General features: G+C 51.5%; 1 protein-coding gene across 3 annotated transcripts in view; it reads left to right on the top strand.

The window, feature by feature from the left end:
- Positions 1-14,346, top strand: part of CEP104 (centrosomal protein 104) — a 34,233-nt gene that overhangs the window by 359 nt on the left and 19,528 nt on the right. For 2 of the 3 annotated variants that reach the window (XM_028108286.2, XM_028108285.2), the window contains exons 2-9: positions 3,795-3,920; positions 6,465-6,638; positions 6,998-7,136; positions 8,384-8,446; positions 8,748-8,824; positions 11,461-11,629; positions 12,049-12,204; positions 13,143-13,364. In XM_028108286.2, coding sequence (XP_027964087.2) covers positions 3,808-3,920; positions 6,465-6,638; positions 6,998-7,136; positions 8,384-8,446; positions 8,748-8,824; positions 11,461-11,629; positions 12,049-12,204; positions 13,143-13,364 — 1,113 coding nt within the window. In that variant the 5' untranslated portion in view covers positions 3,795-3,807. Of the gene's footprint in view, positions 1-3,794; positions 3,921-6,464; positions 6,639-6,997; positions 7,137-8,383; positions 8,447-8,747; positions 8,825-11,460; positions 11,630-12,048; positions 12,205-13,142; positions 13,506-14,346 lie in introns of all 3 variants that reach the window. The other variant, XM_028108282.2, reaches the window with a different exon arrangement.

Raw genomic sequence — 14,346 nt, forward strand, 5'->3', positions numbered from 1 at the left:
TGCCCGCCACAGCCCAGGGTCGCGTCGGCGGTGGCCTCCAGCCCGCGCCCGCTTTCGCGGCGGGTGCCCTCCGCACGGCCGGACCTCCCTGTTGTGGGCGCACAGAGGACCCCGAGCCCTACCTGAGCCGGGGCGGGGATGTGGCTCCGCCCCTGTGCGGGCTCCGCGCGTCCCTGCGCCCCTGCCCCCACTTTGGTACCTGTTCGGTTTCGGACGGGCTCTGTGGCACTTTCCGTCTTTGAGATTACTTGACCAAAAGTCATTTACTCTTGTAACATGTAGGTTTTCAAAAAAAGAAAAAGTGGAAACAAGGTTTTTGTCTCCTAGTCTTGTAGCAAAATTTGGGAAGTCGCCGAGTTGTTGCGGTTTGATTCATAGATGTCAACGGTCCTGATTCGTCACTGGAAAGGTACATATTGAGAGACCTGGGGAAGGAACCCCCGAGCCACCTGGGTGCACGCAGGCGGCTAGCGTAGCACGGCAGCCGTGGTCAGCAGTTGCCGCTTGGAGGCCTGCTCGCCAGTAGCTGAGTATTCAGCAGGGCCTTGGTTTTTCCCAGAATGTCCGTGGTGATTTTTATAGTGTAATAGTAGCGTCTTTCAGGGACACCGCCAGGGTCATGTAACACCCTGGAGGGTTTCCTCAAAGAGGACGCTCGGGCACAAGGTGGAAGAGCTTCGGAAGAGGGTAGCCAAAAAGGAATCCTTTTCAGCTACTTAAAGTGAGGTAATAATGTTGTCTCTACGGTGCCCAAGCACGTGTCCTACCTGGTTCCTAAATGCCAGTACTTTGTTTTGGATATTTGAGGCAATATAGTATATGGACACAACCTTTGTTTGGACTTCAAAGGTCCTATTTTAAGGCTTAGAACCTTGGCAGAGGGGGTGGGTGAAGACCAGGGACTCTGGAACCCAACCAGCTAAAAACACTCTGGCTCCGTGGCTCACTAGCCGTATAACTTTGAGCAGGGGCCTCTCTGTACCTCAGTTTCCGTATCTCTAAAGTTGTGTGACAACACACCTGTATCACAGTTGTTACGAAGGTTTAGGTGTGTATCTAGGGCTGAGGACAGTCCTTGGCACACAGTAAGTGCTGTAAAGGTAGTGTCCATCTGCAGGCAAGAGTACTATGTAAAGGAATACATGTCTAAGTACAAGAGGGGCAATACAAAGGGTATTTCAGATTTTAGAATTGCGAGATATATTCACATTCAGTTGAAAACATCTAATAAGGGCCACTGGGTGGCTTAATCGGTTAAGTGTCTGCCTTCGGCTCAGGTCATGATCCCGGGATCCTGGGATCGAGCAGGGCTCCCTGCTCCACGGGAAGCCCGCTTCTCCCTCTCCCACTCCCCCTGCTTGTGTTCCCTCTCTCTCTGTCTCTCTCTCTCTCTCTGTCAAATAAATAAATAAAATCTTAAAAAAATATATTTAATAGATGCCTACTAATTTCAAGGTGGACTAGAAGTAACAGGCCCTGCTCTTAAAGCCTTTATGATTGAAGGACTTGAGAAATTCAGAGCAGGGAGCTAGAACTAAGCTTTAGTTAAGTTTGGCTGGACTTCAGAATTCGAACAGCAGATTGGGTCAGGACACAGTTGACCCTTCAGCCCCGGACAGGGAGCACATCAAGAGCTCTGAGTTTGGGACACAGATACTGATGACCCCAGTTGGACTTGAGAAGGAACACAGGACAATTGGGGGGAGTGCTCCAGGTGGGGGGAGCTGGTGACAGTCCGTGGTCATCCTCTGTAAAAGACGGCGGGGTGGAAAAGAGTGGATTCAATCATAGTCAGTCATCTGAAAGGCAGGATCAATGAGACTTGGCACGTGATGGATGGGAGTGGGGAGGAGCAGGTGCAGGGTACGTCCGGGCTGAAAGCCCAAGCCCGTGGGAGGAGCTGCAGGGTACGGAGGACAAACCCCATCCCTGGGGGGAGCACAGGTGGGGTTCTGCATCACACCTGCGTGTAATCACACTCAGCGTTGGTGCTTGACTACTGTTGCCTTGTAGTAAGTTTTTAAATTAGGAACTGTGGATGCTCCTATGTTCTTTCTCAAGATTATTTTGGCTATTTGGGGTCCCTTGAAATTACATATGAATCCTGATTTTACATATGTAATTACATATGAAATTACATGTGAATCTCTGAGTGGGTTTACTTTAGTGTTCCCCTGATGTACTGTCAGAAATTACAATCTTTAATGATGGTTTATTTATTCTGTTACTAATGCTTTTGTTCATATATTCAAAGAAGCATTGGCAAGTACCAACCAATAATTAATTTATTGATGTAGGTCATTTGAGGTTCTGAATGAAAGTAAAAGATCTAGATCATGCATCAAGCATACTAAAATAAGCAAAATCGTGCAGAATATGTTTATGTTACCTCCTATTCAGGATTACAGCTGGCAGAATGTCCTATCTCAGAGAACTTTTTGGAGAATTCTTTATTTTCTATCTTAGTGAGGGGGAGTTTGACTGGCTCAAGAACTGGAAATAACCAGAAGTTTATGAGTAGTTTGGGCCTTAAATGTGGCTGAACCTCAGGGTTCCCGAGGTGGCTGTTTTCCCGTGTCAGCCAGCTCTTTGGCAGGACCTCCCCACCGGTGGCCGCCAGTAACCTCCCAGAAATATTCTATGGCTACAGCCCCAACAAGAAGGCTTCTCTTTCCCCGTAGCCCCAGCAGAGTCCAGGGATGGACCACACTGGTCCCGTCTGGGTCCTGCTCTCGTGTTCCCGCCCCTAAACCAGCTGCTGAGGAGGGACGTGGAACCCGCAGACTGACCAAGCCCGGGAGCGGTGCAGGCAGAAACTGCAGCTGAGGTGCTGTTCTCAAACGAGGACAGGCAAAACCAGACATCACAACATCCATCCTCAAAATGATATTCAACTATGAACAGTTTACCAAACAATGACAAAAATTTCATCCAACCAATACATAAATATCTCAAGCGGGCCCCAGGTGCACATCTCCACCCCTGGCATATATCTCCCTATAGTCCTGCCCTCCCTGCTCGAGCCATGCATTTGCGTTCAGCAGTTACCATGCTGTTGATTAAACTGTCCCTTTTCCCCTTATTTTTGTACACCTTATTAGCATACTGATTATATTAGTTTCTTAGTAATTATAAAAAAAAAAAACTTGGTGTTTGTATCTTAACAAAACTCTTTGGTTTTGCCATAACAAAGTGCCACAAAGTGGATGACTTTGAACAACAAAAATGTACTCTGGAGGCTAGAAACCCACAATCAAGGTGTCGGCAGGGCCATGCTCTTTGTAAAGGCTCCACGGGAGGATCATTCCTGCCTCTTCCAACCGTCTGGTGCTGACAGCAATCCTTGGCATTCCTGGGCTGGCCTCCTTGTCTGTGTGCCTGTCTGTGTCCCTCAGATGGACACCGGTGCTTTCGTATCAGGGCCCACCTACTCCAGCACGACCTCGTCTTCACCCCGTTACATCTGCAAAGACCCTATTTCCAATAAAGTTCATATTCACGGGTACCGGGAGTTAGGACTTCATCCTCTTTTGGGGGGGAAACCAACGCACAACACTGGTCAAACTTTTAGGACATATATTTGGAAAAAGTCAAGATAAATGGTACCTTAAATAGAGTTAGAGGCTCCTAGGGGAAACACTTAACAAAAAAACCTGGATTTTTTCAAAGTGATGGGAAAATTCTGATACCTTGTGAATTATTTTGTCTATGAGCAAGGCATGAGCTAACATGTTCAATGTTGTAAAATGTTACCAAGTTCCTTTATCTTAAAGTCTTTCCTGCCCTATAAACAGCCCAGCGCCCAGGATGCCCCACAAGATTGGCTTCGTTGTCGTCAGCTCGTCTGGACATGAAGATGGCTTCAGTGCCCGGGAACTGATGATTCACGCACCAACCGTCAGCGGGTGGAGGTCACCGAGGTGGGCCAGGCTGGGGCCGTGGGCTGCCTTCATTTGATGCTTCTGCTTTGTCTTACCACTCAGGCCTCAGAACCACGCACCTTCTGTGCAGTGATGGGATGTTGTTTCCTTCTATTTATGTTTTTAAAGAAAACTTGTTGGACCTTTTTCCCTGAAAGCATTAACTGACGTTCACTTAAGAAATGTGTGCAGAGGAGGGGGGGAGAAGGGCCCACGCAGTGTTGTTTAGCTGTCTTCCCTGGCTGCCTGCTGGGCCCCCCATTCCCACCCGTGTTCTGTGCCGAGCTCCTTAGTTTCACAGCTGCGCTCCTTGTGGGTAAGATTTTTGTGAACCCCAAACTTTAACCAAGAGCACCTCTTTCAAAATGATTACCTTGAATATCTGTATATTCAAGATACCTTTAAAAATGCCCATTACTTGCATAACGTAACAGTAGTTAGTATTTTTCTGAAACTAAGCCTTTTCCTGAGAGGTCTTCAGTGTTCACCAAAGATAGAGTCGTAAGGGGTCGGGAGCCCAAGTGCCTGATCAAGCTTCTTGCCCGTGAGGCTGGCTCCCCACCCCGGCGCGCCCCCTCTCAGTGTCCCTGCCTCTCACGCTCCCCACCATCCTGTCACCTCTTCATATCCCTGAAGGACAGCTTTGATTCATGCTTGAGTTCTATAAACTACATTTGAATAACACAGTCCTAGGCCCATCTTCTGAAGGATTTGAAAAAAACATACACTTCCAAATTTTGTCCATTGTCTTTTCTTTAAACCACTTCGGAGGGGTTTTTTTCATGATCGATCACTAAGTGTCTCTATGCCTGGAGTGACCTCACCAGCGTCCTAACCCACATGCTCGGCATTTGAGAGCAGTAAATATCTTACACACCTGGAGCCACGCTCGCCCGCCATGGGGGACTGAGGAGTGTCCGTGTTGCAAGCCTGTCCTATAGCTGCCCTCCTGCCCCAAGTGCACCTCTCTTACGAGCTTTTCATCTCTGAAGACTCTGGGCGACTGCGCCTCCGAGCTGAGAGTCCATCTGATCTGAGCCCACCCGCCCCTCCTCACCGCACACCCTCCGCCAACACCCCGGCACACCCCCCGCAGTTAGACACAGATTGCCGTGCGCTCTCCCTTCCCCGTTACTAATCGTGCGAACAGGGCCCCGGGGGCGGCGGTGCCTCCCGCTGGTGGCAGAGCAGGGGGACGAGGAGATGGGCCCCGAGGGATCGGGGAGGGTGGCTGGGGTCAGGAGTTCGTTTTGTCTGTCGTATGTAATGCCTGTCAGGCGTCTGCAGGGAGATGTCACGTCACCAGCTGGAGCATAGGCTTGGACTTGGGGTGACATCTCGTTGGGGTTCCTTGACAAGCGGGAGGTTTTTAAAGCCCCAGGGTCTGATAGGCTCCCCGATGGTGAATGTAGGGAGAGGAAGGAGCCTGGACCCCAGCCAGGGGCAGTGCATGCCTGGACAGAGGGGAGGGCACCCGACAGTCATCCGGGCTCAGGCCTGTGGGCTGGATGAAGCCGGGACCAGGAGGTACACTTGTACGCAACGTCCGGGGGCTCAGTGGTGGCCGTGGTGAGAGTAAGCTGTGGAAATATGGGCCGAGCGCCCTGGAGGGGGAGGGGTGCGAGAGAGGGCTGTGCCGGCGTGGGAGCCAAGGAGGATGTGGGGTCACAGGGGGGATTCTTACAATGGGGGGTTCTAGAGTGTGTGTGTTGGGAGTGATGGGGAGAGAAAAGCCTGGGTGGGGGCAGGCAGGCTCTGGTGCCATTCAGGGGAGTGAGTAGGGGATGGGGCACCAGCAGGGATGCTGCTCCTTTCGGGGAGCAGTCCCATTTGAGGCCTGTTTTCTCAGTGGAGTGGGGGGCTGCTGGGAGAGGTGGCAGGGGGTTGGAGCATGGCCAGTGGGCAGGAGTGGGCTCACCCACAAGGCCGCCGGGCCCTTTCCAGCTCTTCCACCCTTGGCTGCTTCCCTCTCCCAGGGCCTTCGACGCCCCACCGTTCTAGTAACCCAGCGCCTGCCAGCTCAGCGTACGTAGTATCCGCGGTCTGAGCACTGTGCTCTGTTGCTCAGTCAGGATCAGATCCTGCAGCCGCGGTTCTCCAACCCATTCTCATGTAGGTGGTTAATGTGCTCTGTCACTTAGGAGGCAAAAACTAGAAGCTTCCCTGTGGACAGTCGTAGGCCTCTCCTGCAGACCACTGAGCATGCATGGTAGGCACTCATCACTCGGATTCCCTGAGCAGGTGGCTTTCCTAAAGCATTTGGGTTCCTGGGCAAAATCCTTTGGCTCTGTCTTTCCCATCAGTACAGCCTCTTAAGATTGATGTTTTTATCTTGTGTTGAACTTCATTTGAAACCGTTTCATTTCAGACCATTTTCCAGTTGCCAAAAGCATCGGGTGGCACTCCGAACTGCAGCTTCAGCTCCACCGAGCGTGGGGCGCTGGCGCCAGCCCCTGCAGACCACCTCGATGCATGCGGGGTGCCATGCACACAGCCGGAAACCCTCGCAGTAACTGTGTGACAAACACGCGTGTTTGCTTTCAGATTTTGCCAGTTTCCACAAGAAATCGTCCTTCAGATGGTGGAGAGGTGTCGAATCAGGAAGCTGCAGCTGCTCGCCCACCAGTACATGATCCCAAGTAAAGTGGAGTTCTACATCAGCGAGAGCCTGCCCGAGTACTTTGTGCCCTACCAGGCGGAGCGGTTCCGGAGACTTGGGTAAGGGTGAGACCGAAGGCTCGTGACGGGAACTTTTGGCCCGACTCTCCCTGTGTCTGAGCGGTGGGAACACAGGGACCGCCCTGCTCCCGGTCCTGGTCAGACTTCCGTGGGGGTCAGGTGCGCTGCCTCTGAGCGGAGACGTGCTCGGTAAGCAGTACTGTTGGGGTGTCAGCACCATTCGCCTCTGCTCCTCAGATGCACAACTTGTTTCAAGAGAACGGGTTAGAATACCGTTCCTGGGCTTTTCCCAAGGTTTTTCCATTCTAGACTTGACTCGGACCAAAACCCGTTGAGTTCAGTTTTGCTGCGCACACGTTTTCTGTCGGCATGATTCCGGCGTGTGCTCTCCCTTTCAGCTACATCTCTCTCTGTGACAATGAGAAGACAGGCTGCAAAGCCCGGGAGCTGAAGTCCGTCTACGTGGATGCAGTAGGACAGTTCCTGAAGCTGATTTTTCACGAGAACCACGTCAACAAGTACAACATATACAATCAGGTGAGATGCGCGCCCTCACCTTGACTGCTCCCCACCTCCTCACAGCATCCCAGGACCCTGCGCCCCTTGGCAAAGGCATTTCAAATCTTTTTTTAAGATGGTAACTTTTATGGCAGAACGTTAAGCTCTCTGGGAGCCGTGCGGTGCGATCAGGAGCCACCACCCCACACAGCGGGAGCGCGCTGGGCACCTGGCCAACCCAAGTGTGATGGGCCGCTCGGGCTAACTGGACACTCCAACTCAGAGGCTTTGTGTGAGGAAAAGAATCAGTTAAGCAGTGAAATGATAATATTGTGGTGATGTTAGGTTTAAAAATCAATGTCATCTGCTGCTTTTTACAATTTTTTTTACTGTGTCTACTAGAAAATTTAAAATTATCTAGCTGGCTTGTGTTGTTTCTGTTAGGTGACACTCTTTCTAGATAAACGCGCTAAACTTTTGCAGGATAAGTCCCCTGGCAGGACTTGGGGATGTGATTTCAAGTCCTCATTCTTCTCTCTCCCTCCCTCCCGTCCCATCTTTCTGTTCCTTTTTCTTGTCTTTTCTTTTAGTTTTGTTTTTGGCGTGATTCATGTAGTAAAAATCAGTTGTGTCCAAAGCGGACTCTTCATTAGCATGGATATTGACAACACTCCCCACCCCCTCTAAGAGGAGTGGAACATTCCACTGTGAGTTGAGGAGAGCTCTGGGATGTAGTTCCGTGGCTGGGTCCACCACAGTAGTGCTTGACCGTGAACCTGAAGATTGATCGCTAACCGCTTTCTCCGTCGGCCCCACCAGTAAAACCCCCTCACTTAGTTCCACCGCAGTGATGCTCAAGGGAGAGAGGGTGTGGGAAGGGGAGTCCTCCCCCTTCAGGGAGAGCCACAGACCCAGACAAACTGAGCTGTGTTAACACAGGCTTTCAGTCCATTGTCCCGTTTACCAAGATTGAATAGATGGGTCCCCGTACTGGACTATGAGGGAAGGGTTTGATGTGATGCTGTGTTAAAACTGTGGAGCTTTTAGCCGTTATTGTCTTAATGTACTTTGGACGTTAAAATAACCATTTGATTAGGCATTAGAATATTAACTTACATAATTTACAAAAACTATAATAATAATTCTATAGCTTGACATTTTACAATTAATGTGCTTTGGTGTACATCGTCCCATTTGATGACAGTAAGAGCAAGCAGTTTATAATAAAGGGGGGAAGTCATCACAAACATTTTATACTTAATTTCGATTGGTTAACTCTTTCTTAGGTTGCTCTGGTTGCAGTAAATATCATTGGAGACCCTGCAGATTTCAGTGATGAAAGCAATATCGTAAGTTTGGGACGTTTCATTCTTAAAGAAGAAAATGTATTTCTAATGAGGGGATTGATTATTTTTGTCACAAAAAGTGTCATCTTGAAAATCTTTATAAAATTGTTGAATAATTAGCAGATAATTTTTAGCAGCTGTAGTGTATTAAACTTTCTTTTACTCAAGAATTTTAACTGTCTCTCCAAAAGACTAAGATTCTCAAAGCCTGCTGACATCTATATATCGCGCCACCTCTTAGTTAAGGCTTCGTGTTGTTCCTGTTTTCCTCTGAGACACTAACCAGAACTTTTTGCTCCCAAAGACCTCGAGAGAGAAGCTGATTGATCATTATCTGGGGCACAACAGTGAGGACCCAGCTCTGGAAGGAACTTGTACTGGGTAAGAATCCTCCCCACAAGGCCATCGGCTCCTAGACTCCCCTCAGAGTTGCCAAAGTGTGAGTCAGCTCTAGAGGATTGAGGGTTCGAGAGCCTCTAAATTCAGTTCTGAGCTAGTTAAGCCACTAATGGGATTGACTTAAATACACTTAAAGATTAAGGTCACTGTTTTACTTAGCACATCTTTAATTATTGCCCTTTGGAGACCGCTCCATTTCTTGTGTGTTCAGGTATTACTAGAAAGTTCCTACATGCAGGTAAAAGATCTGTCGGCCATCCTTTGATATTTTATTGGCACAGACAACTTTGTAGGTAAGAATTAAAGGAATTAATTGACCCAGATTATCAGTTACTAGAGCCTTCATCTTATGTCTGCTTTAAGCCCTCCCCACTCTCATCCACCCCATGATGGTGTGGCTCCCACCTCACTCAGCCTGGGGCCCTCGTGAAGCCCAGGCTGCCGGTCCAGGGGAGGCTCCACCAGAAGCAAGGCTCACTGTCCACTGGTGCACACACTTAGCACAGCAAGTGGCTCCTGAGTGACCACAGAGAGACTCTCTCCATATTTTATGCAAGCACAAGAGCCCGGCTTAAGAATGAAGAACTTTCTCATTGCTTTGGACTGCCTTGCTTCCTGTCGAGCCTCCCTGGGCCTCCAGCCTGGCTGTCACGGGGTGGATGTCAGTAGGGAGTGCTTAGAAAGTAAAGGCAGTCCCTTAATGTGTATGAAACAGTGAGGAAAGTGACCTCTCCCCTCCGCAGCCCGTCGGTCTCCCGCAGACTCTCCCTGTGCCTGACAGTAACGGCAGTGCCCCCCTTACCTTTCCAGGTGGGGACTGCCACGCTGTCTCTCCCTGTCCGTCGGCACCAACCCCGGGTCAGCTCTTTGGCTCTGCCCTCAGTGAAGCTGCAGCTGGTAGAACATGGGCAGCCAATCCCACTGGTCGGTTTTAGGATCTCCCATAGAAGTTCTTTGGGTTATTTGGACTCTGTTTAAATCAGTTCTTTATCAGGTTAGCCACCTGGACTGGCAGACCGCGGTCTGTCTATCCTGACTCATCTGCAGGGCTTTCCTGAGGGTAAAGAGAGAGCCGTCTGTGGAAGGCTGTGTGCTGGGCCGAGCCAGGGTCACCGCTGGGGGGCGGTCGTGGGCAGGGCAAGACCGGCTCTTAGGAAGCTGCCCACACACAGCCCTGGAGCTGTGACTCCCACGCCAGATGACGTCATGTGTTTCTTTGTAGCATTTTCATAATAAATTCTTTGTTTTCGTCTCCAGGACTTCAAGGCAAAGTAACTTTGACTTAAAAGTATAGTATGTATTTAGGTAAAAATAGTTAACCTTGTGCCAGTACCAAAGCGTGTTGCTGTTTGGTCCTCACTGAGATTAATTGATATTGTTCAAAGCTGCCAAAGCTGAGCCAACCCCCAGGCCCGGTGGGGGTGCTGTAAGCAAACAGCCTGATTTCCAGGAGTCGGGAAGTGTTAGGGGGATGTTTGATCATTCTGAAAAGTGATGTCATCATGTGTCCTGTTTCAATTTATTATTAGACAACGAAATTTTTTATGATAAGAAATATTTTCATTAAAATTTACCTGTGTAGGGCGCCTGGGTGGCTCAGTCGGTTGAGCGACTACCTTTGGCTCAGGTCATGGTCCTGGAGTCCCGGGATCAAGTCCCACATCGGGCTCCCTGCTCAGCGGGGAGTCTGCTTCTCCCTCTGACCCTCTTCCCTCTTGTGCTCTCTGTCTCTCATTCTCTCTCTCTCAAATAAATAAATAAAATCTTTACTAAATAAATAAATAAATAAAATTTACCTGTATATAAAAATACCCAAGTCAAACCTAACACCTGGCTTATTTTATGTAGCTGATACGGCAGACAGAGACTTTGAAATGTGTCCTCTGCCAGCATTTTTGTTGAGTGGTTAGGCTTTATTCGAAGTGTTAGACCCAGGGCAAAGCTGCCAGCCTGCTGTAGAATTTGAAAGAAAGAATGAAGTGGTGACCAGGAACGGGTTACTCAGATCACTACAGAGATCTTTCATTCCTGGAGGGATTGTTCTGATCCAGCCAGGACTTGGGGTATCGTGCAGCCTGACCCTGTGAGCCGAGGCCCCGGCATGGCCCATCTGCATCTTTCGTGCTTGTCATGCTCCCTGTGGCGCTGGTGTCGAATGTGGACACCTGGACCACCTGGGACCCACCAAGTCAGCCTCTCTACAGATGGGGCCTGGCAGTCTGCTTTGGCTTGGGCTTCCCCTAGTCTACAAGTGATTCACAGGCACCGTTATGTGCCCGGTGCCCAGAACAGAGCTGGGCACAGAGTCCACACTCAAAATATTTGTGGAAGAACCAATGCACCAAAGGCTCAGATGCCCCCAGTACGGTTTCAGTAATGGGCAGGGGCACAAGCTGCGGAGTCAGAGAGACCTGCCTGCACGTAAGAGCTGGGTGACCTGAAGCCCATTCCCGATTTTTCTGAGCCTCCACTTTCTCCGGCAAGAATGCTCCGGGAGCAGGTGTGGGGGCTGCCATTGCTGCACCTGTACCTCCATCATGAGCCCCTAGGGCTCCCTCTGCCACCACGCTGTCACCTATGGCAAAGTCAGCTCTAAAATATTCATTTCTCTCCTTTAGGAAATCTGACTATATTTCTCCACTAGATGACTTAGCTTTTGATATGTACCAAGATCCAGAAGTTGCCCAGATTATACGTAAATTAGATGAAAGAAAACGTGAAGCTGTCCAAAAGGAACGTTACGACTATGCCAAGAAGCTAAAACAAGCTATTGCTGATTTGCAAAAGGTACTGCTCCTGGAGAGAACAGTCCTCCCTCAAGTGTGTGAGAAGGCAGGCAGTGGTCCTGGCCCTGGTACAGCCAAGGCGTAGACCACTAAAAGCTATGGGTAATAGCGTGGGTCCAAGGGGGTAAGCAAAATAAAGTTATGGACGGATGAGCCCCTAAATAAAATGTAAATGAAGGCACACGCTCAGCCTCTTCAGACGTCATCCTCAGACGCCACATTGCCGCCCAAAGTGGTAGAAAAACACAAGATGTTTACCGTCCCTGTGGATTCATGCAGTTTCTTAGCCGCCCCTGCGTGGCCCAGCTTGGCCCCTCCTCCGAGCAGGCTACGCGGGCAGCAGCCCCGTCACCCAGGCCTCGCTTTGCACCGGCTGGGGGTGGGTGCACATTTGAAGCAGGGCGACCTCGTGTGCTTCAGGTCGGAGAGCGGCTCGGGCGGTACGAGGTGGAGAAGCGCTGTGCGGTGGAGAAGGAGGACTATGACCTGGCCAAGGAGAAGAAGCAGCAGATGGAGCAGTTCCGAAGCCAGGTGTATGAGCAGCTGCAGCTACACAGCCTGGTGGACCCCGAGCCGGTAGGTACCCGGGCAGCGGTCCTTGGGGCCGTGGAGACGCCCCACAGCGCCCGTGTGTCCGTGGTGCGTGTGTGCCGTGCGCATGGCTCCGTCACACGCAGGTGCCGGTTCAGACAGGTGGCGTCAGCTGTGGGGCCTGCTGCTGGACGCACTTGCAGGCAGATCAGGGCAGAGGAGAGAGCGGATCTCGCCCCCCTCTCCCCGGCTCGGCTTCCCCGTTTGTACAACGAACTGAAGGCAGCGCTGCCCCACGTTCGCCCCATGATGGCCTCAGGAGGGTCGTGTGCCGTTAATCCTAACGGCCTCGGCTTGTTGAGACCGTGTGTCCTGGGAGACGTTCCGCCGCTCACCTTTAGCACCCCACAGGTAGCTGGTGCTCACCCCATGTGGCAGAGTCGTGCGGGACGGTGCGGACTCCGGAGCCTCACTGCCTGGGCTCCGACCTGGCCCCTTTGCTGGCGGTGGGATCTCCGGGTCATTCCTTAGCCACTCTGCCTCAGTTTCTATCTCCCGTTTTGGGGTAAAAGGGGTGTGCATTAAATGAGAGCGTCTGTCCGGCACGCTTACCGCCATGACCCACAGTAACTGTGTCGTGATGACACAAAACAGCCTGCTTTGCGGCCACAGGATACACGGCCACGCCAGGGTTGGGGTCCCGCCCAGGTGCTTCCTACCCCACGCACCATGTCTTTGCTGGCAGGTATGTGTGCGTGTTTCCACGCTGGGTGATGCAGGCGCTGTGCTTGCTGTCACGCAGGCACTCCGGTGTGCTCTGTGGGGCACATGGCCACCATGGAGGGGTAGTTGAAAGGCTGGGACAGAACTGGGGGACACCGTTGATGCAGATTGTCTCTCTGCCTTCCTAAATGGTCGCGTTCCCCCCCCCCCAGAATGGTGTGGCAACAGCACTGGGAGTGAAGTGTCCCATTTTTCCCCAGGTGCGAAGGCCTTCCGACCTGCCCCTCCAGCCCCTTGCTCACTCTGCCAGTCCTCGCCACCAACAGCCAGTGCCGTCCCTCCCGCAAGAAGACAGGGCGCCAGAAAGCCAGTTTGCAGAGCCTTTCCTTCAGGAAAAGCCTCCAGCGCATGCCCTGGGCCCTTCTCAGCACTCCACAGTGGACCTGTCACCGCGCGCCACAGACCTTCATCTCAAGACCCATGTAGGTAACTCGGTTTCAGATTGTGTGCAGTTTATTCAGCAGACACATGCGGAGGACCCACACGGTGCCAAGGCTTTCCCCGTGCAGGGGATGGATCAGGGCACACAGCCGCAGAACCTTCCTGCCCAGATGTTCCAGCAGGTAATGACACCCCCCTGGGAGGCCCTGTCTACAGTCAGATGTGCAGGCCTCCCGCCTGCTTCTGCCCCATCAGCCAGTGGTCCGGGACACCCCATCCTTCTGAGCCTCTGCTTTCCTTTCTATAAAAATGTACAAATATCTGCTTGAAGGATTGTTTCCAGGAATAAATAAGACCATGTTTGTAAAGTGACAGAACTGACTTCAGTAGGGCCTCCATACGAGTCATGTATGGTTACTGAGCTTTGAGGGTTTGCTGTGTTGTAAGTAGCAGAAAAGCTAGCTCAGACTGGGGGCCTCCTGGTCTTAGGGCCCCTCGGGGCTGGAGAGCTCGTGTAGGTTTAAGGGTTCAGTAGCTTCACAGTGTCGTCCTCACCCACTCTCTTCCTGTCTTTCCACTCCATTTCCTGTGATTCCAAGTCACCCTGGAGCTGGAGCTCTCACGTGGCCGTCAGCTTCACGTCTGCACGTTGTCCCCTGAGAGGGGCAAGCGTGTCCCATTCTGAGTTACCGGTCACACGCCGGCCTCTGAGTGATGACGAGGACCAAAGGAGGGCTTCACTGGGGCTCCAGCTGGCGGGCAAGGCGGTGCGGCCGGTGGGCTCTGGGGAGGAAGGCAGGGTGTCAGGTGGGCACGGGCCCATGTCCGCTGCAGCCTGAGGCCCAGGAAAGCCAGAGGGGACAGCACTCGTGCTGCTGGCCTCCCAGTGCACAGCTTTGGGGGTCCCCGTCATCCCCGCCGGGAGCATCTTGTCTGTGACGTCATGGCTTTAAGTCATACTCAGTACTTTGGTTTAAAATGGTCTTAACGTCTCCTTTGTCAGCATGTCAGCATCTTTTGTTT

The sequence above is a fragment of the Eumetopias jubatus genome, unplaced genomic scaffold, assembly GCF_037043125.1.
Source record: "Eumetopias jubatus isolate StellerSeaLion01/CBP00866 unplaced genomic scaffold, mEumJub1_p1.0 scaffold_4, whole genome shotgun sequence".
In the NCBI taxonomy this organism is placed as follows: Eukaryota; Metazoa; Chordata; class Mammalia; order Carnivora; family Otariidae; genus Eumetopias; species Eumetopias jubatus.